Source organism: Trichechus manatus, unplaced genomic scaffold (genome assembly GCF_000243295.1).
Source record: "Trichechus manatus latirostris isolate Lorelei unplaced genomic scaffold, TriManLat1.0 scaffold00028, whole genome shotgun sequence".
NCBI lineage: Eukaryota > Metazoa > Chordata > Mammalia > Sirenia > Trichechidae > Trichechus > Trichechus manatus.
Genome location: NW_004443964.1, coordinates 6,677,872 through 6,701,605, shown reverse-complemented (window position 1 = coordinate 6,701,605; position 23,734 = coordinate 6,677,872). Strand labels below are relative to the sequence as shown.

Genomic DNA, 23,734 nt, shown 5'->3' with positions numbered 1-23,734 from the left:
AAATATGAATTCAGGGTGCTGGCTCTAGGAGAAGGCTTTCTCTCTGTCAGCTCTTGTCTCTTTTCAGCTTCTGTTCTCGGTTCCTTGGCGATCTTCATGTGGCGTGGACCTTTCCCTCCGTTTGTGCTTCCCTCTCTGTGCCTGAACTGTTCCTTTCATATCTCAAAAGTGATTGGCTTAAGACACGCCCTACACTGATTTGACCTCATTCACTTAACAAAGAAAACCCTATTCTCAGATGAGATTATGTCCACATGTATCACCAAACCAAACCCGTTGCCGTCAAGTCTATGCCAACTCACGGTGACCGTACTGGACAGAGTAGAACTGCCCCATAGGGTTTCCAAGGAGCGGCTAGTGGATTTGAACTGCCAACCTTTTGGTTAGCAGCCGGCCACTTAACCACTGCACCACCAGGGCTCCATCCACATGTGTAGGGGTTAGGATTTACAATACTTATTATTGGGGGACACAAGTCAATCCATACCACTCCCCAAAGCTTTTGGGTCCCCCAAGAGTGGGCCCTGGTGGGAGGGGGAGATCATGTACCTATCCCCCAGCCTAACTCCTCCCAAGTAAGTGGGGGCTAAGAGGGCAGGCTCTGAAATACAGCAGGCAGCTTCCAGTTCTTAGTTTTCCCATCTGCAAAATGGGGCTAACCCTGGATAGCACAGATGACCTCAGTGAGGCGACGCCTGTGGAGGGCTGAGTCGTGTGTGCATTCCTGTCCGCAGAAGCTGCACACGTACTTTCCTGTCTCCTCGCTGGGGGTACTGCAGGAGGACTCGTCCAACATTGTGGACCTGCTGCAAGAGGCCTTTGAAGTGAGGGCCGGCTGGGGCTCCTGGGCTGAGCCCTTCTGGGGCGGGGCTGGAGAAGAGGCGGACTGAGCGAGGGGTGTCTCAGGGGCAGGTCATGGTTGAGAAAGGGGTCCTGGATTGGGCCAGTGATGAATGGTCCCTGGCGGTCCCTGGGGGGCTGAGGAGCCAAGCTGGACTGACCCCAGACTCCTGTGGGCTTCTACCACCATGACTCCTCCAACATTGCCCCAATCCTCCCTGCAGGTGGGAGTGGAGGGCCACCAGGCTAGGCCAGAGTGGGAAGCCCGGGCTCTCCCCACAAGACCACTGACTGCCTGCCCTCCTTTAGGCCATTCGCTCCAACCTGGACATCCGGGCGCTGGACAGCCCCCGAGGGCTGCGGACAGAGATCACCTCCAAGATGTTCCCGAAGACAGAGACTGGGTCCTTCCATATCCGGCGTGGGGAAGTGGTACATCTAGGGTGGGGGCATCGGGAAGGGAGGACCAGCACAGTGCCCATGAGGAGTGGGGCTTTTCCAAGCAGCGTCAAGAGTGTGGCCTCGGGAGTCAGACAGGCCCAGGTTCAAATCCCCCTGGGTCAGTGACTCAGATGAGCTTGGCACATTCCTCGGTTTATCCATATAGCCTCACCCAAAGGCTCGTCCCCAGAGCTTGTGGGCCAGGCCTGCCTTGGCTGACCGCTGTATCCCTGCAGGGCACATACAATGTGCAGCTGCGAGCCATCGAAGAGGTGAACGGGATGCACGTGTGCCAGCTGCCGGCAGAGGACCACAGAGGGAACATCCACCTGAAGCCTTCCTTCTCCGATGGTCTCAGGATGGACGTGGGCATCATCTGTGACGTGTGCACCTGCGAGCTGGTACAGCGCGGCACTGCTGGTGGGCGGGAGGGTCCGAGTCAACGCTCTGAGCCCTGAGCCATGAAGCAGAGCCTTCTGTGACCACATGCCCCTTGCATGTTCCCTGAGTGGCAGAGGGCAGTGGAAGTGTCCCATGCCCCCCTCCCACCATCCACTGCCTCCAATGGTCTCGTTCCAGCAAAAAGAAGTACGGTCGCCTCTCTGCAGCTTCAACGGGGACTTCACGTGCGGACACTGTGTGTGCAGTGAGGGCTGGTGAGTGTGGGGACGGATCCAGCTGACCCCAGAGGGGCTGGGGGCCTGACAAGGGCCTGACACGCCAGGCTGAGGGAGGAATGGTGGGAGGGAGGGCACCCACTTGTCAGGAGCACCCAGTGAAAAGCAACGCATAGATGTTTGGAATATCTCTGCAAAGAAACACGAGAATTGGGACAGTGGTGGCTGTCAGGTGGAGACTGGGTGTCGGGCGCTGGAGCGGGAGGAGACTTACTTTACAGTTCATCCCTCTGACACCTTTTGTATTCTGAACCATGAGCCTATATTACTTCCTCAGAAATAGCGTCATACATGAATGTAAGGACTTTTAGGGAGCCCTGGTGGTGCAAAGGTTAAGCACTTGGCTGCTGATCAAAGGGTTGGTGGTTTGAACCCACCCAGAGGCTCCATGGGAGGAAGATCTGGCGATCTGCTCCCATGAAGATTACCTACAGCCCAGGAAACTCTATGGGGCAGTTCTACTCTGTCATGTGGGATCGCTACGAGTCGGAATCGACTCGATAGCATGCAACAAGAACAAGGGCTTTTAAAGCTTCAAGAGCAGCAAGGAAGGGACACTGGGGAGGCAGGTGTATAAGGAGACTGAGGTTTGAGTCTCAGCTCGGCCACTGCTGCCCTCTCAGAGCCTCAGATTCCCCGTCTGTGAAATGGGACCGTAAAAGCCCAGCCTTCCTCCCGGGCCCTCGGAAGTGACTGGTTCCTCCCCCAGGAGCGGCAAGACCTGCAACTGCTCCACGGGCTCACTGAGCGACAAGCAGCCCTGCCTGCGGGAGGGCGAGGACGAGCCGTGCTCGGGCCGCGGCGAGTGCCAGTGCGGGCGCTGCGTGTGCTATGGTGAGGGCCGCTACGAGGGCCAGTTCTGCGAGTATGACAACTTGCAGTGCCCCCGCACCTCCGGCTTCCTCTGCAACGGTGAGCTCGGCAGGGCCCACCCTGCCCCATTGGGCTCTGCCCTCAACACCCAGGTCGGACACCCGAGTGCTCCCCAAGTCCTGCTCCACCCCAGACCTCACTTTTCTCATCTACCAACTTGATGCCCCAGGCCTCTGCCAGCTCGACCTTCCTCTCCTTTTAAGACGTTGGCTCCCCTGGGGTCCTCTCCAGCAGCGCCGGTCTGTGCCCATCCCTACCCCACGTTAGGGTTGGCATCACTCAGTTCAACCCTCAATGGCTGGCGGGTGAGGTGCATGATGACGGTCTTGCCTCTGGAAAATGCTGTACTTGTAGCAGCAGGGCTGGAGTGATGCCTTCTCTGTGTCCTCACAGGGCCTGATGCGGTGTTGGGCCCAGGCAGTGGACACGCAGTCTGGCCAGGGGCTCTGGAGCTGGGCAGGGGGGCACAGAACCCACGTCCATTAGCACATGGATGGATTGGGTGGTTGAATGGAGGAGGAGGAGCAATGAAAATTGACTTATCGAATACTTCAGTCAACATTGACTCATCAGATACTTATTAAGCTCCCACAGTTGGAAACGCTGGTGGCGTAGTGGTTAAGAGCTATGGCTGTTAACCAAAAAGTTGGCAGCTTGAATCCACCAGGTGCTCCTTGGGAGCCGCATGGGGCAGTTCTACTCTGTCCGTTAGGGTTGCTATGAGTTGGAATAGACTCAACGGCAATGGGTTTCGTTTTTTGGTTTTGGTATGCTTGGCACTGGGGTTCCAGTCCCTACTTTTCTACCCTACCTTCCATTCCTGCTTTCGTCTGCCATTTCTTCACTCCAACTGCTAATCCCAGAAGGTGCTCAGAGAAATGAAAGGAAGAATCCAGCACATGTGGAGAAAGGCAGACAGTTGTTACAGGTGGAGGCATGGGCAGGAAGGGAGGAGGCAGGGCCAGAGTGGGAAGGGCTGATTCTAGTTCAGGGCTGGTCCAGTTGTGGTCTAATCCAAACATTTTTTCAAGGGGCCAAAGAGTAAATATCTGTAGCTTTATAAGCCATACAGCTTCTATCACAACTTCTCAACTCTGCAGCCGTAAACAATACGTAAACAAATGAGTGTGGCTGTGTTCCAATAAAATTTTATTTACAAAAACAGGTGATGAGCTGGATTTCCCCCACAGGCCATAGTTAGTTGACCGTTATTCTAGTTCAGGGATTGTTGTTTTTAGGTGCCATCAAGTCAACTTTGACTCATAACAGCCCCATGTGACAGAGTAGAACTGCCCCATAGAGTTTTCTAGGCTGTAATCTTTACGGGAGAAGATCGCCAGATCTTTCTCCCACAGAGCCGCTGGGTGGGTTTGAACCACCAACCTTTCAGTTAGCAGCTGAATACTTAACCGTTGCACCACCAGGGCTCTATTGGACTTTATCCTTTGGGCAAAAGGGAATCATTGAAAGTTTTGATTTTGTTTTCTAACTATTTGTATATTAACCTTGTGTCTAGCCACCTTGCTAAACTCACTTACGGAATCTAAGAATTTATCTGTAGATTCTTCTGTGATATTGGGAGGACCTGATACTTGCAAATGACAGTTGTATTTCTTACTTTCCAATACCTTGTACCTTTTATTTCTTTTTCTTACCTTACTGCATTGGCCAGGACCCATTAGAAGTTTTTAAACAGGAGAGCCATATGATTGGATTTGTGTTTTGGAACAGTTACTCTGTCGGCAGAGTGGAGGTAGAAGGTGGAATGGAGGGAGAGATGGAGAGAAGGACATTCCAAGAGAAGGAGGAAGAGATGACTTCTTCCCCTGGCCACAGACATCCTAGCTCCAAGGCTCAGCTCCCATAGTCCCTCCCTGGCAGGTGGACAGTTTGGGACTGCAGGCGCAAATGCTGTTCTCTCCCTTCCCTCCCCTCTCGGCAGACCGGGGACACTGTACCATGGGCCAGTGTGTGTGCGAGCCTGGCTGGACGGGACCAGGCTGTGACTGCCCCCTTAGCAATGCCACCTGCACTGACAGCAATGGGGTAGGCCTGGGCATTGGGGCAGGCAGCGTGGGGCAGTCAAGGGGGTGCCCAGTTAGGGCCAACCTTAGAAGGGTGGCCAGTGGAGAAGGGGGAGGGGAGCAGGCAGGGATGGGGCATGACTGGCTCACTGGTGCCTCCTCTGCCCCAGGGCATCTGTAATGGGCGTGGCCACTGCGAGTGTGGACGCTGCCACTGCAACCAGCAGTCACTCTACACGGACACCACCTGCGAGATCAATTACTCGGCGGTGAGGCTGGGATGGCGTAGGGTGTGCGGGCATGGCAACCCAGGGGCACAGGGAAGGATGGCAGGCTGAGCCTGGTGCTGTAGGAACCGGCCAAAGGCAGGAGCCTGGAGGGGGCTGGGCCTGGCACCCCCAGCACAATGCCCGTCTGTCCCCTCCTCTCCCACCCAGATCCGCCTGGGCCTCTGTGAGGACATGCGCTCCTGTGTGCAGTGCCAGGCTTGGGGCACCGGGGAGAAGAAGGGGCGTCCGTGTGAGGAGTGCAGCTTCAAGGTCAAGATGGTAGATGAGCTGAAGAAAGGTGTGGGGCAGGGCTGGGGACCAGGGGTGCAGCGAGCCCAGGCAGGGGCACACAACAGGAAGGGGTGCCACTCTTCTTGGCAGAGGTCTCACTGTTTGAACTGAGGTCCCACAGTCTGGCCAGGGAACACAAAACCTGGACTGGGGCACACGGTGTGACCAGAGGGCACACGGCTAAGTCGGGACCAAAGAGTCTGGGCAGGAGGCACCTGGCTTGGGCTGGTGGCAAATAGCCAGGCAGGGGCACATGGGCCAAGCAGGGCACATAATCGGGCCGGGCCCACAGCCTCCTCTCCTCTAGGTTAGAATAGACTTTCTAGATACCAAGCCCTGGGGGATGCCCATGGCAGGCGAATGGGGGACAGATTACATCTTTGGATGCTCCTGGGTTCAAATCCTGAGCCCCAGCCCCAGGGCGGCCCCCCATAGCGCCCATCCTTGTGTCGGAGGAGGGGGCACAGTTTGCCGGGGACTCTCGATCTTTCCCAGGGAGGTGCCTCAGGCCCTGGGAGGGCCGAGGGTGCCCCAGCATCGGGCATACCTCACCAGGCCCTGGGGTGCTCTGGGTGGAGCGTGGGTTGGGTGCTGTCTGACCATCTGTGGGTGCAGCGGAGGATGTGGTGGAGTACTGCTCCTTCCGGGATGAGGATGATGACTGCACCTATAGCTACACGGTGGAGGGCGACAGCACGCCGGGGCCCAACACCACCGTCCTGGTGCACAATCGGAAGGGTGAGCCTGCGGGCCGCGTGGGGCGGGGCGGCCTGTCAGACCCGGCAGGGGGTGGGCACCGCCTCCCTCCTCCTCCTCCTTCCTCTCCAGACTGCCCCCCCGGCTCCTTCTGGTGGCTTATCCCCCTGCTCATCTTCCTCCTGCTGCTCCTGGCGCTGCTGCTGCTGCTCTGCTGGAAGTACTGCGCCTGCTGCAAGGTGACACCCCAGGGTCCCCACCCCACATGGTCCCCCGCAGAGTCCTTATCCCCTAGGGTCCCCATCCCCACAGGGTCCCCACCCCCCCACAGGGTCCTCACCCCCCAGAGTCCCCACCCCCTAGGATCCTCATCCTCCCCCACAGGGTCCCCACTCCCTCAGGGCCCCCCCCATCCAGGGGCCTGGAGAAGGCATTGTTGTCCCTGTGGGCCACTGGCCTGGGTGGGGGGTGGCAGAGTGGCTTCCCAGGCTGTGGCAGCTGAACGCTGCAGCCTGTCCCACCCTCACCTTCCCCCTGTTTTCTAGGCCTGCCTGGCCCTTCTCCCTTGCTGCAACCGAGGTATGGGCCTGGCATCAGGCGGGGCGGGGGGCTCTGACCGCTCTGTGTCCCCCAGCTGGGGTGGAGTGGACGTGGGGACTGAGTCTAGAATGGCGTCCTGCCCGATGGGGTGTGGCAGGTGAGTCTAGGGACCGCTGGCTAAGCACACTGTCCCGCAGGCCACATGGTGGGCTTCAAGGAGGACCACTACATGCTGCGGGAGAACCTGATGGCCTCCGACCACCTGGACACGCCCTTGCTGCGCAGCGGCAACCTCAAGGGTCGGGACACCGTTCGCTGGAAGATCACCAACAACGTGCAGCGGCCTGGCTTCACCACCCGCTCCGTCAGCAGCAACCCCACAGAGCTGGGTGAGGGCGGGCTGGCCGCTGCGGCCCTTGGCACTGGGGGCCTGGGGCATGTTCACCGCTGGTCCTGGGTCCAGGATCACACTGTTCCTGTTTGCTCTGGGTGTTAGGGGCAGGCACAGGCGTGGCTACCTGCTCCCCCTTCCCGATGGTTCTACAAGCTGCAGGCCTTGGTGTGCGAGGCCAGCTGCCCCTCACTGGCCAGTTGTCCCCCGGTGCTAGAGTGTTTCCTGGAGGGGGCTCTTCAGTGTCCACTGTGCAGGGTGCTGACAGCACTCCCCTCCCACCTGCCCCCAGTGCCCTATGGGCTGTCCCTGCGCCTTGCCCGCCTCTGTACTGAGAACCTGCTGAAGCCTGACACCCGTGAGTGTGAGCAGCTGCGCCAGGAGGTGGAGGAAAATGTAAGGACCACGGGAGGTGGGCCAGGGCGGCAGGCTTCCCTAGGCACGGGGGGGATGGCAGGTGGGCAGGGAAGCAGCAGCAGAGCTGCCTTCATTTTTCCAGTTGGGAAAGAGGGACCTCCTTGGCCAGGGGGTCCACATGGGATCTGTCCCTGTGAATGTTTCCGGTGGGGTGGGGGAAGGAGGCAGTAGAGTCTGGGTGTCAGGACATGTCCCCAGGTATGTACCCAGCCCGCCCTGAGAGGTCCTCTTGGCCTGGGTGGCTCTGGGTTGGGAACCTCCATGGCTCGTGAGGGCCCAGGGTGAAGGGATAACTGTGGGGCAGCCTGGCTCGTGGTCCCAGACTCATGGTGCCCCCTGTCGTGCAGCTGAATGAGGTGTACAGACAGGTCACAGGTGACCACAAGCTCCAGCAAACGACGTTCCGGTGAGTTGGGGGGGTTGGGGCAGCCTGGTGCCCAGAGATTTAAGCCCCCAGGCAGACCCTGCCTCCACTCCAGCCCTCGCCTGTCGCCAGGCACCGTCTGACTTGCTGTCCCGTCTTCGTTCCCCACAGGCAGCAGCCCAATGCCGGAAAAAAGTGAGTGGAAGACCCGGGGGGGCAGGCAGCCCCCAGCCCCAGCCACCTGCCTCATCTGTCCTCTGCCCAGCACCAGCCACATCTGCCTCCTGCCCCAGCACCTGTCCCAGCTTCCCTCTCCCCCAGCCTCCTGTCTGTCTGTCTCCAGCCCCAGCCCCCTGCCCCATCTCCATCCCATAGGAAGGATGTGTCTGTCATGGGTGAAGACCTTCATTCATTCCTTTAGTTGACCACACATTCCACAAATACTGGTGGGAGGCCTGGCTATGAGCCCTGTCCCAGAGCAGCCAAACCACAGGGAACCAGACAGACAACAATCCCTGCCCCGCCACCAGCACCAGGGATAGCCCAGTGCTCAGCTCTGTCCTTCCTCCAGACCCTGAGAGCCTGCTCTTGGAGGCACCTCTGGGCACCACAGGTTACCAAGGAGATGGACTCAGGTCACCACCTCTTCCCCAGTTCCTCCCCGAGTCCCGGCCTTTCAGGGAGGAGAGAGGGGAGGGGAGTCTCAGTGCAGAGAGGACAGAACCGTGGAGTCACAGAATACAGCCTGCTCTCACTGAGCACATCATCATCAATAATAATCACTTAGACCAGCATTTTGGGTGCTTACAACGGGCCAGGCATTGTTCTAAGGGCTTTGTGTGTGTGTGTATTATCTTTTTCAACCTTTTCATCAGCCTTGTGAGCCACCATTGCTATCCCCGTTTTATAGATGAGGAAACTGAGGCCCAGAGAGGTTAAGCAACTCGCCCACAGTTATCTAGCTGTCAGGAAGTAGAGCCAGGATTTGAACGCAGGCAGTCTGCCTGCAGCCTCCACACTCTGAGCGTCTTTGCTGTCCTGCCCCACCACGCCCCTTAGCTCCCCTACTCCTCACATCACCAGCCCCTCTCGGTGAGTGGAATGGGTAGCCCATTTCATGGAGGAGGACACTGAGGCTCAGGGAGGTGCGTGGCTTGGCCGAGGCTGCAGGTCGAGGGTGGCGGGGCCGCACGGGCCTCCAGGTCTGCCTGGCCTGTCGACCCTGTGCCTTTGCTGCCCTGCCTTTTGTTGCCTGGTAGAGGGGAACAGGCAGGAGGAGAGGCCAGCCTGACACCTCCCCTGCCTGACTCCCCACCCTAGGCAGGACCACACAATTGTGGACACGGTGCTGATGGCACCCCGCTCGGCCAAGCAGGCCCTGCTGAGCCTGACGGAGAAGCACGTGGGGCAAGGGGCCTTCCATGAGCTCAAGGTGGCCCCTGGCTACTACACCCTCACTGCAGACCAGGGTAGGTGGCAGCCTCCCATGCCACGCCCTCACACCCCAGCCCCTATGTGGCCCCCTGGCCCATGTCTGACTGCCCCCCGGCCCCCACCCAGATGCCCGGGGCATGGTGGAGTTCCAGGACGGCGTGGAGCTGGTGGATGTGCGCGTGCCGCTCTTCATCCGGCCTGAGGATGACGACGAGAAGCAGCTGCTGGTGGAGGCCATTGACGTGCCCTCGGGCACTGCCACCCTCGGCCGCCGCCTGGTCAACATCACCATCATCAAGGAGCAAGGTCAAGTGGGGAGGAGCGGGGGTGGGGTGGGGCAGAAAGGAGAACCAGCAGCCGTCGGGTCGACTCTGACTCATGGTGACCCCATGAGCGGACTGTGTGCCATAGGGTCTTCAATGGCTGAGTTTTCAGAAGTAGATCACCAGGCCTTTCTTCCAAGGCACCTCTGGGTGAACTCGAACCTCCAACCTTACAGTTAGCAGTCAAGCATCTTAGCTGTTTGCACCACCCAGGGACTCCTGGGGCATCTTGCTCCTCCTGCTATCCCAGTAGAAGCGGGACCTGGCTGTGTGGTCTGGGGCAAGTCACTTAACCCCTGTGAGCCTTGGTTTCCCTACCTGCAAAATGGGTATCAGGCTCTTGTGAGGAGTTGGTGGCTGTAAATTCCTTTGCACAGTGCCTGGCACGTTATAAACATTCAAGCAGTGGGCGTCCCTATTATAATCCTCCTCCTCCCTTTGTTCCTCTCTCCCTCGTGGACTTTCGGAACTTAGGGGGTCAAACAGGCTCCCTAGGATGTCAGAGCAGAAGGGGACTGGGGCTTCATTTTGTCGAAGTCCCTCTTGGGCAAATGAAGAATTGAGGCCCCGATTGGGAAGAGGGTGGGCCAGGCATTGCACCGTTGGCCTCAACTTGCCTTCCCCATATCTAGGCCCCTTGTCATACCCTCCCCTGAACCACGGCCCACAGGCATTTGTCCTGCTCAGCCTCCTTTCTCTGCCCTGACCCTCCAAGGGTGTCTGTTGGACCCCGTATTCCAGCCCCCCTCAACTTTTTCTGGAAGATTTCTCCACCGCCTTCCTCCACCCTCCCTAGAGGGATGTGGGCTGGGCCAGAGGGAAGAGGCTAGGAAAGGGGCTTAGGCCAGGACCCCCTGACCAGCGCGGGCTCCTTGCAGCCAGCGGGGTGGTGTCCTTTGAGAAGCCCGAGTACGTCGTCAGCCACAGAGAGCAGGTGGCCCGCATTCCCATCGTCCGGCGCATCATTGACAGCGGCAAGTCCCAGGTCTCCTACCACACGCAGGACAACACAGCACATGGCAACCGGGTGAGGTCCCCCACAGGGTTGAGGGCGCGTCCAAGAGGTCCAAAGGCACCCCACTGGGTTCCCAGGACAGAGCAGGACATGGCAGCTACCCAAGTCCCTGGGTTGGACTCGCGGACATGCCCACCCGTTCCTGCCTCTCTTGTGAGGCCAGGGCCAGTGCCCATCACTGCCAGGGACTCAGGCCAGAACATTCCTGTGCCCCCTCCAACAACCCAGGATTATTACCAGGGCAGCCAAACCCTTCCGAGGGAAGTGGACTCCCTGGCTGGCCCAGACCTGGGGTCTTCGGGCTACTTGAGCTGGGATCCCAGCCCCGTGTCTCCAGGCCCAACACCCCGAGGGTCTGCCCGTAGGCCCTGCCCAGCAGGAGCCGCCCTTCAAGGCAGGCAGTGCCATCTGTACCTGTGTCCCCTTCCTCACTGGCCCCCAGCAGCAGGGAACAGCCACCTCCAGCTGGCTGGCGGGTTTGGCTCACGCGGGTTTCGGGTTTGGTTTGGTTCGGTTTTGTGGTGATGTGTGGTGTTTTTAATTTCAAATTTGTTGTTGTTGTTGTTAGTTGCTTCAATGTCATTTCCTACTCCTGGCGACCCCATGTGTGTCAGAGTAGAACTGTGCTCCACAGGGTTTTCAAGGCTGTGACCTCTCAGAAGCAAATCGCCAGGCCTCTGGGTGGGTTTGAACTGCCAACCTTTCGGCTAGTGGTCAAGCACTTGACTGTTTGTGCCGCCCAGGGACCCTTGAATTTATCACCAACATCTAAAACTTTAAAAATTCATGTCAAAAATTATTTCAAAAAATAAGAAATGCTAGCCTCGCTGAGCCCACAGGCCCATTCGGCAGACCTCACCACCAAGGTGGCAGGGTCTCCTGGCCCTTCAGGCAGGCACTCTCCAGGGCCGCCCTGCTTAGCCACACCCTATTTTTCTCTACCTCTTTTTATTGGTTGAAACATTTCTCATTACCACTCCGATGCACCCAATAAAAATTCCAAGGACATATCTGTATGTTCATAAATTTCATTTAATATGTCACATCATATAGGAGATACCGGCTATCCTGTTAATGCTTATAAAGATGCCTTGGTATTTAAATATTTTTTTAAAGATTTTTATTATGTCCCAACTTTATATTTTGAAAGAAACTTCAAACCTACAGTAAAGTTGAAAGACTAATAAAATGAACACCTGTTTACCCCTTACGCCGATCACTAATTGTTAATGTTTGCCTTCTCTAGATATAGATAGATATGTTGTTGTTGGGTGCCGTCAAGTCGTTTCTGACTCACAGCGACCTCGTGTGACAGAGTAGAACTGCCCCATAGGGTTTCCAAGAAGCGGCTGGTGGATTCAAACTGCCAACTTTCTGATTAGCCGCCAAGCTCTTCACCACTGCGCCACCGCAGCTGCATTATACTAGTACCTAAAAATCAGTTCATATTCAGATGTCCCGATGGTGTCCTTTGTAGCTCCCACCCCACCCCCACCCCGCCCCGCCTCATAATCCAGGATCCAGTCAAGGGTCTGGCATTGCATTTTGTTGTCATGATCTTTGTCTCCTTTAAACTAAAACAGTTCCCTTGCTTTGTTTTTCATGACACGGACACTTTCTGAAGCATCCAGGCCAGTTGTTTTGCAAAGCAATTCCCTGTTTTTCTAACATCAGCAGCTGAACTTCCTTGAGTTTGTTATCTTTTGAGTTTGCCTCCCCTGCCCTCGCCTGCGCCACTGCGCTGTGGAATTGAAACGCGTTAATTTGAAGGGCCACCTAGTGGTCTTGCGTGAGAGGAATTTTTTTTTTTGGCTGCTGACAGTTGATCCACATTACACACACCCGCTACACACACACACACACACACACACACACTACATCCACACACATATTCATCCTGGGAAGCTCAGGAAAGCTCTGGAGTGTTGGAAAAAAATGCTGGAGCCAAGGGAAGCACCCACCCAGGGGGGAGGGTCTGGGGCCAGGCAGGATCCCAGACTTCAGAGCCACTGTGTGAGGACAGTTCTTCCTTTCCTGGGTGGGGCCTGCAAACCCCAGCCCCCAGGGGCCTCACAGAGGACTGAGTGCCTGCCTGGGTGGGGGACTCTGTAGCTGCCGTGCATTCCTGTGTCTCTCTCTAAGCCTTGGTTCCAATCCTGGCTCCACCACAACTACATGGGTGCACTCGGGCAAGCTTCCTATGCTCTCCACGCCTCAGTTTCCTTATCTGTGAAATGAGGATGATAATACCATCAACCCCACACTGTCGTGAGGATCAAACGAGCTAATCTTTGTAAAGTGCCTGTAACCTGTTGCCGTCGAGGCGATTCCAACTCATGGCGACCCCATGTGTTACAGAGTAGAACTGAGCTCCATAGGGTTTTTTATGACGGTCATCTTTATGGAAGCAGATTGCCAGGCCTTTCTTCCATGGTACCATTGGGTAGGTTTGAACCGCCAACCTTTAGCTTAGTAGCTGAGCGCAGGCTGTTCGCGCTACTCAGGGACCTGCTTGATGCACAGGAGGTGCTCTATAATAACAGGAGCCGCTTCATGTCCATGTGACAGTCTGTAATGGGCTCTGCAGTGTGGTGCGCACGGGGTGGACCGTGCAGCCGTGACTCAGTGCGTCCCCTGGAGGACTTTAATGTCTGAGTTGCCACATCCCCCAGCCCTAGCCTGATCCCGACCCCTTCCCACTCCTAGGACTACATCCCCGTGGAGGGTGAGCTGCTGTTCCACACTGGGGAGACCTGGAAGGAGCTGCAGGTGAAGCTCCTGGAGCTGCAGGAGATGGACTCCCTCCTGAGGGGCCGCCAGACCCGCCGCTTCCTCATCCACCTCAGCAACCCCAAGTTTGGGGCCCGCCTGGGGCAGCCCCACTCTGCCACTGTCATCATTGGGGACGGAGGTGGGCAGAGTCGGGCGTCAGGTGAAGCAGGTGGGGAGGGAGGGCTGGGAGCCTCAAGTAGGGCTGCCAGATTTAGCAAATAACAATACAGAACACAGCTGAATGTGAATTTCAGATCAACAGTGAACACTTCTTTAATATAAGTACACCCTATGCAATATTTGGGACATGCTTAGACTAAAAAAGTGTTCATTGTTCATCTGAAGTTCATATGTCACTGGGTGTCCTGCATTTTATCTGGCAACCAAAGGCTGAGATTATGCTGTGGCCCCAAGGCCTTGAACTCCAGTTAGGTTTTATCCCTTTGACTTCAGGCTCGTTGTTGTTGTTAATTGCTATCGAGTCAATTCCGACTCACGGTGACCCATGTGTGCAGAGGAGAACTGTGCTGCACAGGGTTTTCAAGGCTGTGACCTTTCAAAAGCAGATCGCCAGGCCTGTCTTCCAAGGCACCGCCAAATTTTCAGCTTAAGCATTGCTCCGCTCAGGGACTCCTGACTTCAGCCTCAGTTCCGGCTTAAAAGTGGAGGCCTTGTTGGGGAGATGAGAGAGGAAAGAGAATTCAGAGGGGCTGTGGGGGAGAGGGGCAAGTATTCTCCTGTGAGACATGCCCTTTGCCAAGGGAGAGAGAGGGGCAGACGAATTCCTTCTTCCTCTATTCCTCCAGAGACCCTCCTGGGCCCTCCACCAGGCTTGGTGTGATACCATCTGGGGCACCAGCCTCCAGAGACCCCAAGGGCAGGTCTCAGTTGATTGCCTGTGAAGGGACCTCAGTGTATAAGACAGTCTCTGGCGCCCCCTGGTGGTGGGAAGGACGGGCTCTTCTCCCCCATTCCAGACCAGAGGGTGTCTGAGCTGACTGGTCCACCTGGCTTGACCCATTACAGATGAAGTGGACCGGAGCGTCACAAACTGGACCCTGTCATCACTCCCGCTCGTCCACAGTGACCCAGCCGCCCCACAGAACCCCAACGCCAAGGCGGCCGGGCCCCGGAAGATCCACTTCAACTGGCTGCCCCCTCCTGGCAAGCCGACAGGGTACAAGGTGAGGTGGGGGCGATGGTGGGGTGGACGAGGAAGTCTGGACTGGGGAGGTGGGCAGCCTGAGGGCCCCTGGAGTGAAGAGAGGTCATGCTTGGATATGATGGACAGAGGGAGCCCCCATCTGGGCCCAGGGAAGAGGGAAGACACACTCCAGAGTTTTGCAGAGGTTTGTTCCCCTCCCCCTGCCCAGCGGCCCCTCCCTGCTCAGCCAGAGCCTCCCCATGTGAATGCAGCAGGTCACTCAACCTCCAGAGCCTCACCTGTGCCAAGGGACCATAAGGCAGGGCTCCAAGGGCAGGAGGGGTGGCTTTGGACCCCCACTCCTCACTGACGGTCCCTCCCGGGAGCAGGTGAAGTACTGGATCCAGGGCGACTCAGAGGCCGAAGCCCAGGTGCTCGACAGCAAGGTGCCCTCTGTGGAGCTCACCAACCTGTACCCGTACTGCAACTATGAGATGAAGGTGTGTGCCTATGGGCCGCAGGGTGAGAGCCCTTACAGCTCCCTCGTGACCTGCCGCACCCACCAGGAAGGTGAGGCTCGCCGCGTCCACCCCAGCCTCCCCGGTGCCAGGGCGCCTAGCCCACCTTGTCTGCCTCCCAGAACTCGACCCTCCCCCACCACTGACAGCTGTCTTCCTCCCCCCACCCCAAGTACCCAGCGAGCCGGGGCGCCTGGCCTTCAATGTCGTCTCCTCCACCGTGACCCAGCTGAGCTGGGCTGAGCCAGCTGAGACCAACGGCGAGATCACAGCCTACGAGGTCTGCTATGGCCCAGTCAACGAGGACAATCGTAAGGGCTGGGCCCGTCTCCTGCCCCTGGGACAGTAGCCATGGAAAGGGAGGGGGCAAGGAGCCAGAGGGAGGCCTGGGGCTAGGTCTGGACCCCCTGGATCTGCTGCGTAGGGGGCTGAGGCATCTGTAGGTTCATGTCAGATTTGGGCTACGTTGCATTCCAAGGCCATGGCCCAGCCTCCCGCTGGGTAGGGTGGTGCAGAAGGCCTAGGATCACACAGGGCACAGACCTGGTGGCACCTTCCCATACAGGTAATCAGAGGAGCTCATTTTACAGGTTCTCTTAGGGCCAGAGTAGAGTTGCCAGATTTAGCAAACAAAAACACAGGGCACCCTGAATTTTCAGATAGACAAATTATTTTTTAGTATGTCTCTTGCAACATGAGCACCCGGCAGACCTCTTTTTCTTTCCCAGCCCCGGAAGGGAGCAATGGTGGCCGATCCCTGCCAACTGTCCCAAAGGGAAAGTGTTAGAGGAAAGTCAATCTCACCTCTCATCTGGGGCAGGGACCACCTCCTCCTACCCTCACCTTTGCTGGGTTAGTCCCAGTGATGGGGAGCTTAGCACCCCGCAGAGCAGCTGTTTTTTAGAGGTTGTGCTGGAACCAGACTTTCTGTGACTTCCTTCCTCTGAGAATGAGTCTGTCCCCTTGCACATGGTCTCCTGCCAAGGATTTGAGGATAGCCCGCACCCCCACTTCTCTCTTGGCTAAACATTAATAACAGAAGTCTCCAGTCATCATTTATATCGTCTGGTTTAATCTTCATGGCAACTCTGAGGGAAGGAGGACAGTCAGCTCAGTGGCTTGTCCAATGTCACGCCCCAGGAAGGGGCAGGGCCAAGACTAGCTGTCCACATTTCTCACCTTCTACATACAACCTCAACATAAAGAAAACAAAAAATCCTCACAACTGGACCAATAAACAACATCATGATAAATGGGGAAAAGACTGAGGTCGTCAGGGATTTCATTTTACTTGGATCCACAATCAACACCCATGCAAGCAGCAGTCAAGAAGTCAAAAGACGCACTGCATTGAGCAAATCTGCTGCAAAAGACCTCTTTAAAGTGTTGAAAAGCAAAGATGTCACCTTGAAGACTAAGCTGTGCCTGACCCAAGCCGTGGTGTTTTCGATCGCCTCATATGCATGTGAAAGCTGGACAATGAATAAGGAAGACTGAAGAAGAATCGATGCCTTTGAATTGTGGTGTTGGCGAAGAATATTGAATATCCCATGGATGGCCAAAAGAACAAACAAATCTGTCTCAGAAGAAGTACAGCCAGAGTGCTCCTTGGAGGCAAGGATGGCAAGACTATGTCTCACATACTTTGAACATGTTGTCAGGAGGGATCAGTCCCTGGAGAACGACATCATGCTTGGTAAAGTAGAGGGTCAGCGAAAAAGAGGAAGACCCTCAATGAGATGGACTGACACATTGGCTGTAACAATGGGCTCAAGCATAATGATTGTAAGGATGGCACAGGACCAAGCAGTGTTTCGTTCTGTTGTACATAGGATCGCTGTGAGTCGGAACTGACTCGATGGCCCCTAACAACAACAATACATACAACCTGTGGCCCCTACAGTAGATCAGGCTCAGCCCTCCTGGAGGGCAGTGGGGCTGTTCTGGGCAGCAGGCTTCTGGGGCGGGGGGCTGCCTCACTGTTTAATAACCAGGCAGAGCAAGCACCAACCCTCTCCGCAGCTGCATCACGCCCTTGGCTCATTCTGAGTTTACAAGGTCTAGTCCGCCCATGAGACTCCCTGGTGGTAAAAATGGTTAACACGCTCAGCTGCTAAACCAAAATGTTGGAGGTTCTAGTATACCCAGAAGTACCTCAGAAGAAAGGCCTGCTGATCTACTTGTGAAAAATCAGCCAGTGAAAACCCTCTGGAGCACAGTTCTACTCTGACATGCGTGAGGTGGCCATGAGTGGGTCCCATGGACCACTGTTGGCAAGCCTCCTCTGACCAGGCCTGTCATCCCAGGAGTGACTTGTATCTTCCAACAGTTCATCCCTGATGATTTCTGCCTGCAGGCTCGGCTGTGTCAAGGGTGTGCCGGGCAGCCCTCCCAGCCTGTAGGCATCTGCAATGGGTGAGCGGATGGCCCAAGGGCAGCCCCCATCATGGCTGTTAGAGTACCCCGTCTAGGCTGGCAGCCCTCCATCAACCAACTCTGAGCACAGGGTTTTCTGGGGGTAGACATCAAGCTTATCCGTTGTCGTTTTCAAAACCTTCCTTTGGCCCTTTTTGGAAACCGGGACGTTTTCTGGTCTCCCTTCTGTCCTTTCTCTGTTCCCCAGAAGTCTTGCAGCACAGCGGCTCAGCTCGTGGTGTCTGGGCCTCGGCCCTGTGACTCCGAGCAGCCGGAGGTGGGGGGTGTCCCCCTCTGTCTTCCGGCAGCTGTGTGTCCACCCTTCCCAGTGTGAGACCCCTGGGCTGCGCTCTGCTAATGTGATAGCCATCGGCCTCCTGCATCGCCAGGCAACCTTCCGTCTTCACTGTTTCCGCTGCACCCTCAGCCCTCAGGAGCCTCAGTTCATCTTCAGTTTCAGCCTCCTGAGCCTGCTCCTTCCTCTTCTCCTCCCCTCCTTGCTCGCACAGGCACAGCACCCCGAGGGCAGCCGTGGGGGTGCTCAGAGGCCCCCACCTGTGCTTTCTCAACAGAACCAACTGGGCTTCGGTTGTGGACAGTGAGGCACAGGTGGTGAAATGTCACCCTCGAGGCCCATGCCTCTTGAGCGAGCCTCACTTGGAGGCACTTTGGACAGGTTTACCATGGGTAGAAGTGAAAGCAAGGCCAACCTGAGCCCAGGCCTGGCTGTCACTCACTTGATGATGTGCCCTTTGGACAGTCAGTGACACGTCTTGTGGCAGGAGTCTGATAGAAGTCATGCTCCCTGACGTGCTCTCTGCACCCCCGGGAGCCATCCAGGGGGCTGTGGGGTGGTCCTGCTGTGTCAGGCAGGGCTGGGACCATGCTGGAACCTGGGGGACCCCTCTGAAACTCTCTCCTTGCCCCAGTACCCATCGGGCCCATGAAGAAGGTGCTGGTGGACAGCCCCAAGAGGCGGATGCTGCTCATCGAGAACCTGCGGGAATCCCAGCCATACCGCTACACGGTGAAGGCGCGCAATGGGGCAGGCTGGGGGCCTGAGCGGGAGGCCTTCATCAACCTGGCCACCCAGCCCAAGCGGCCCATGTCCAGTGAGTGGTGATGAGGAGGTGCGGGGTGGACGGGGAGGCCGGGAGGCCGCGATCGGGCCCAGACTCACCTCCTCCCACCCTGCAGTCCCCATCATCCCCGACATCCCCATCGTGGACGCCCAGAGCGGGGAAGACTACAACAGCTTCCTCATGTATAGCGACGACGTGCTGCGCTCCCCCAGTGGCAGCCAGAGGCCCAGCGTCTCCGACGACACTGGTGAGTGGGCCTGGGACCCGTCTCACTTGTGTCCCGGGAGGGCAGAGGGGCTTGGGCATGGCAGTCAAGACTATATGTCCCCTTTGAGACCCAGGCAAATATCAGGTGAGCCCACAATTTGGCAGACATGGTACTGGCACTGGGGACACCGAGAGGACAAGGCAGACATGATCCATGTGCAATTGTGTGTACACCCGTGTATGAGGACATACAGATGTGTGCTTGGGGGCTGATGCACACAGGCTCCTGTGTGTGTGCTTCATGCCACGGGCCAGGTAGAAACAGCTATGTGGCTCCAGGGCTCACAGGCTGTGCCATGGAGTCAGGACACGTGGGGCAGGGCTATGATGGGAGGAGGCAGGCACGGCCTGGGAGCCCCTCCACGACCACCTGGCTGGGCGCCAATGAGGCAGTGCCACCACACACACACCCACACACACACATCCACAGGCCCTGTGCCTCCCTTGATTCCCAGCACAATGTGCTGGAAAGAGCCCTTTGCTGGGACTCCTGAGCTCAGTCCTAGCTCTGGCCCCACTGTGGGACATCAGATGAACCTGTGATCCTCTCTGTGCCTCAGTTTCCTAATCTGTAAAATGGGATGCCAATCACAGGATGCCCTGAGTCAAAATCCTCTGGGGCAACGTTCATAGTTCGTATCTCTCCTGCCTCCAATTTCCCCAGTGAACACACACTGGTCCCCAGGGGGGCTGAGTTTGGCCGTACAGAGCCGCTTTGAGGGTCTGCGGAAAGAACAGCTGGTATAAATCAGGAGTCCCAGCTGGGGACTACTGGCTCGTCACTGGCTCTATCCTGTACCTGGGAAGCTCTCTGGCTTCTGGAACGCCCCTAGGAGGCAGGCAGGGGAGGGGCCGCTTTGGCCATTGTAGGGACAAGGAAACTGAGGCTCAGAGCCTGGAAGCGACTTGAGGGAGAACTCACAGGGCTGCCCCGGGATTCCCAGCTAGTCCAGGGGTCTGTCCTCGGTGCCAGCCACACTGTAGCTCACATGCGGGGAAGGGGGACAGAGTCTGCACTCGCTCTTTCTGAAGGGCTCTCCTTCCGGCTGGGCGGGGCTGAGGGGCGCATCTGTCGGGGGCTCGCCCTCCCCTGCGTGGTGCTCCCCGCCTCCCTACACCTGGATCCCAGCGAGCCCGGAGGATGGGCCTCGTCGCGGCGCCGCCCGCCTCATCCGCCGGCCCCTCCTCGCGCAGCCGCCCGCCCACCCGCCGGCGGTGCCAACGCGGCCCTTCGTTGTTCCCAAGGCGGCGGCGGCTGGAAGTTCGAGGCCCTGCTGGGGGAGGAGTTGGACCTGCGGCGCGTCACGTGGCGGCTGCCACCGGAGCTCATCCCGCGCCTGTCGGCCAGCAGCGGGCGCTCCTCCGAGGCCTCCGAGGCGCCCCCTGCGTCCCCGGACGGTGGGGCCTCGGGCGCGGGGGGCGCGGAGGGCGGTGGCCTGCCCCGCAGCCCAACGCCCGGGCCTCGCAGAGGTGACGGCGCCCTCCCGGGCCGCGCCCCGACCGCACACACATAGGCATACTCGGCGACCGCGGCTGAGGCCCGGGGGTGGGCTGCGTTGGGGGGCGAGCAGCCAGCCCCCAGCTCCAGTCTGCTGCTTAGGCTGCCCATTATGGTGGGCTGCCCAGGAAACAGACTCTGGAGCCATGAACCAGCAGGACAGGTGCCCTGGCTCCCGGGGGGCAGGGCAGCAGTCCCTCAGCTGGGGTCCGGTGTGTTCAGACCCTGCGCCCGTTAAGGCGTCCTGCCAGGCTAGGGGGTTTAGGAAGCATATGCGATCAGCCAGGGGCAGGCTGGCACTCCTCCAGGGACACAGGACCTTTGTCCCTGGCAGGCCGAGGTAGGCTGGCTGTGTTTATGGCAAGGCGCCCAGAGGGTAGGCAATCCCGGGACTTCCCAAGGCCACTGGCCCAAGCCTGGAGGTGACCCTGCTCTCCTCTGCAGAGCACCTGGTGAACGGGCGGATGGACTTCACCTTCCCGGGCAGCGCCAACTCTCTGCACAGGATGACTGTAGCAAACGCTGCCTACGGCACCCACCTGAGCCCACACCTGCCCCACCGTGTGCTGAGCACGTCCTCCACCCTCACGCGGGACTATAACTCGCTGACCCGCACGGAGCACTCACACTCGCAATCGGCCACGCTGCCCAGGGACTACTCCACCCTCACCTCCCTCTCCTCGCATGGTGAGCGTCCCAAGAACCCCGCCTCCGCTGGCTGACCTTTCTCTTGCAGCTCCTGTAGGCTCAGGCTGTGGTCTCTGGTGCCCCAACGCCCACCCTCCAGCACACAAACCACACATGCACGCATGCACATGCACACACCCCACACACGCCATGCACACACGTGCACACCATGTACACACACCCCACACACGCCATGCACACACGTGCACACCCCACACACGCATTCACGTACAGCACGAACACATGCACACACGTGCACACTCCCTGCCCCTCTCACTCTTTTTGTCCTGCCCTAGGCCTCCCTCCCATCTGGGAAGCAGGGAGGAGCAGGCTTCCGTTGTCGTGGGCCCTGGGGACCCGGAGGCGGGCTCAGGTGAAGGTGCTGCCCCCCTCCGGGGATTTACAGGACTCTATAATCCTGGCGGGGCAGCCAGCAGCGCCCTCCTGGGGCCCAGGTAGTGAGGGCAGCCGCCCTGTGTCTCCATGGCTGACCTGCTCCATCTGTCAACCATCCATCCATTGCAACCACCACCTGTGCCACCACCTTTTCATCCTCCATCCCATCCACAGGACCCCTGCCCACCCACAGGAGCTAACCACCTGCCCCATCCCATCAGTGCTGATGCCTAACAGCAGCCTCCGCCTTTGTGGGGGGTGCAGGGCCAGCTGGGAGGAACCAAGCCAGCTGAGGAGGTTGGGGGGTGCTGGCCGACTTGTGGTGCTCACCCTCTCTCAGCACAGGCAGGGGCCGCACCTACTCTGAGGACGTGTGGGAGGTGCTGGGCAGCCTGGACAGGGTGTTGCAGGGTGAGTGAGCTGCCCAGCCAGCTGGCAGGTGGCCAGCTGTGAGGGAGGTTAGAGGGCAGAACTGTGACTTCCGCCCAGAGACCTCTGCCTCAGCTCCCAGCTCTAGGGCTCTGACTGTGGCCCTCTGTCCCCAGACTCCCACATGGCTGCAGGTGTGCCCAACACCCCCACCCGCCTGGTGTTCTCAGCCCTGGGACCCACGTCTCTGAAAGTGAGCTGGCAGGAGCCGCAATGCGAGCGGGCGCTGCAGGGCTACAGTGTGGAGTACCAGCTGCTGAATGGCGGTGAGCACACGTGGTGTGGCTGTGGGGTGCAGCCCTGCGAGGCTCGGCCCCACGCACACAAGGGCACCCCCGGCTGTGTCAGGAATCACCCAAGTCCCCTGAGCACTAACACACCAACCCAGCCTTCGAGAGCGTACCTCACCCCATGCCCCCCCCCGCCCCCACTCCCCTTCGCTCTCTCCGGCCCCGCCCATCTCCCTGGGCCTCTCTCCTGGTCATCACCTCATTAGGTCTTGCCTAACAAGGCCCCACTGACCTCAGACCCAGGGCCTCAGCTGGCCTATGACATGTCTCTGTGGGAATTTGGAAACGGCACCTCTGGGCAGACCCACTCAAAGAAGCCTGACCTGGGCCCCTGGCAAGGCACAGGGTCTGGCCAGAGCATGGGTGGGATCTCTGGTTCCACTGTCTGCACCACCCTGCCCCCCAGATGAGCTGCATCGGCTCGACATCCCCAACCCCAGCCAGACCTCGGTAGTGGTGGAGGACCTCCTACCCAACCACTCCTACGTGTTCCGCGTGCGCGCCCAAAGCCAGGAGGGGTGGGGCCCAGAGCGCGAGGGCGTCATCACCATCGAGTCGCAGGTGCACCCGCAGAGCCCACTCTGCCCCCTGCCAGGTGAGCTGCCCCCACCCCCACGGCCGCTCCCTATTGTGCCCCTTGCACCCCCCCACAGTGACACTCCTCCTCCCCTCCCTCAGGCTCCGCCTTCACCCTGAGCACCCCCAGTGCACCGGGCCCACTGGTGTTCACGGCCCTGAGCCCCGACTCGCTGCAGCTGAGCTGGGAGCGGCCGCGGCGGCCCCTTGGGGACATCCTCGGCTACCTGGTGACCTGCGAGATAGCCCACGGAGGAGGTGCTGCCCGCCTCCGGGGCAGGGATGGGCAGGGGCGGGCCGGAAAGGGGGAGGGCAGGGCCTAAAGTTGTCCCCCCTGCTCAGGGCCAGCCACCACGTTTCTGGTGGATGGAGACAGCCCCGAGAGCCGGCTAACAGTGCCAGGCCTCAGCGAGAACGTGCCCTACAAGTTCAAGGTGCAGGCCAAGACCACACAGGGCTTCGGGCCTGAGCGCGAGGGCATCATCACCATCGAGTCCCAGGACGGAGGTAGGGCTACGGCCTCAGCCCCGCCCCCTCGAGGGCCACGCCTCTTCCTGGCTCCCTCCGCTGACTGGTCCCTCTGCCCACTCCAGGCCCCTTCCCGCAGCCTGGCAGCCACCCCGGGCTCTTCCAGCCCTCGCTGCCGGGGGAATACAGCAGCGTCACCACCACCACCACCCACACCAACACCACTGAGCCCTTTCTAGCGGGTGAGTGGCCAAACGGGGCTCCTGGCTCTCCCAGGGGCGCTAGCAGAGGGCAAGGGGCAGAGACCCAGGCAGGGTCCGTCAACACCTCCTCCCCTGCAGATGGGCTGACCTTAGGGTCTCAGCACCTGGAGATGGGTGGCTCCCTCACCCAGCATGTGACCCAGGAGTTTGTAAGCCGGACGCTGACCACCAGTGGGACCCTCAGCACACAGGTGGACCACCAGTTCTACCATACCTGAGCCCCCTGCCCTACCCCAGCATTGCCCTGGAGCCTGGGCCCCTACCCAGCCTCCTCTCCTCTGCCTCAGCTACTCTATCCCTAGGACTCCTGGGGGCCAGCCCTCCCACACACAGC

At 58.7% G+C, this 23,734-nt stretch overlaps 1 protein-coding gene across 3 annotated transcripts in view; it reads left to right on the top strand.

Moving 5' to 3' along the window:
- The window catches only part of ITGB4 (integrin subunit beta 4), a 28,561-nt gene extending 4,828 nt beyond the window's left edge, over nucleotides 1–23,733 (top strand). The window contains exons 8-39 of one of the 3 annotated variants that reach the window (XM_004374147.1): nucleotides 735–824; nucleotides 1,150–1,272; nucleotides 1,518–1,682; nucleotides 1,861–1,937; nucleotides 2,668–2,870; nucleotides 4,774–4,877; nucleotides 5,026–5,124; nucleotides 5,293–5,422; nucleotides 6,031–6,153; nucleotides 6,244–6,350; nucleotides 6,657–6,690; nucleotides 6,849–7,040; nucleotides 7,335–7,438; nucleotides 7,807–7,865; nucleotides 7,995–8,018; nucleotides 9,144–9,292; nucleotides 9,384–9,563; nucleotides 10,459–10,607; nucleotides 13,302–13,506; nucleotides 14,394–14,551; nucleotides 14,901–15,081; nucleotides 15,203–15,340; nucleotides 18,374–18,556; nucleotides 18,642–18,773; nucleotides 20,736–20,978; nucleotides 21,275–21,433; nucleotides 21,920–22,069; nucleotides 22,500–22,688; nucleotides 22,772–22,927; nucleotides 23,012–23,176; nucleotides 23,263–23,379; nucleotides 23,479–23,733. In XM_004374147.1, coding sequence (XP_004374204.1) covers nucleotides 735–824; nucleotides 1,150–1,272; nucleotides 1,518–1,682; nucleotides 1,861–1,937; nucleotides 2,668–2,870; nucleotides 4,774–4,877; nucleotides 5,026–5,124; nucleotides 5,293–5,422; nucleotides 6,031–6,153; nucleotides 6,244–6,350; nucleotides 6,657–6,690; nucleotides 6,849–7,040; nucleotides 7,335–7,438; nucleotides 7,807–7,865; nucleotides 7,995–8,018; nucleotides 9,144–9,292; nucleotides 9,384–9,563; nucleotides 10,459–10,607; nucleotides 13,302–13,506; nucleotides 14,394–14,551; nucleotides 14,901–15,081; nucleotides 15,203–15,340; nucleotides 18,374–18,556; nucleotides 18,642–18,773; nucleotides 20,736–20,978; nucleotides 21,275–21,433; nucleotides 21,920–22,069; nucleotides 22,500–22,688; nucleotides 22,772–22,927; nucleotides 23,012–23,176; nucleotides 23,263–23,379; nucleotides 23,479–23,618 — 4,428 coding nt within the window. In that variant the 3' untranslated portion in view covers nucleotides 23,619–23,733. Of the gene's footprint in view, nucleotides 1–734; nucleotides 825–1,149; nucleotides 1,273–1,517; nucleotides 1,683–1,860; nucleotides 1,938–2,667; nucleotides 2,871–4,773; nucleotides 4,878–5,025; nucleotides 5,125–5,292; nucleotides 5,423–6,030; nucleotides 6,154–6,243; nucleotides 6,351–6,656; nucleotides 6,691–6,848; nucleotides 7,041–7,334; nucleotides 7,439–7,806; nucleotides 7,866–7,994; nucleotides 8,019–9,143; nucleotides 9,293–9,383; nucleotides 9,564–10,458; nucleotides 10,608–13,301; nucleotides 13,507–14,393; nucleotides 14,552–14,900; nucleotides 15,082–15,202; nucleotides 15,341–18,373; nucleotides 18,557–18,641; nucleotides 18,774–20,038; nucleotides 20,264–20,735; nucleotides 20,979–21,274; nucleotides 21,434–21,919; nucleotides 22,070–22,499; nucleotides 22,689–22,771; nucleotides 22,928–23,011; nucleotides 23,177–23,262; nucleotides 23,380–23,478 lie in introns of all 3 variants that reach the window. The other 2 variants (XM_023729140.1, XM_004374148.1) reach the window with 2 other exon arrangements.
- Nucleotide 23,734: the final 1 nt, after the last annotated feature.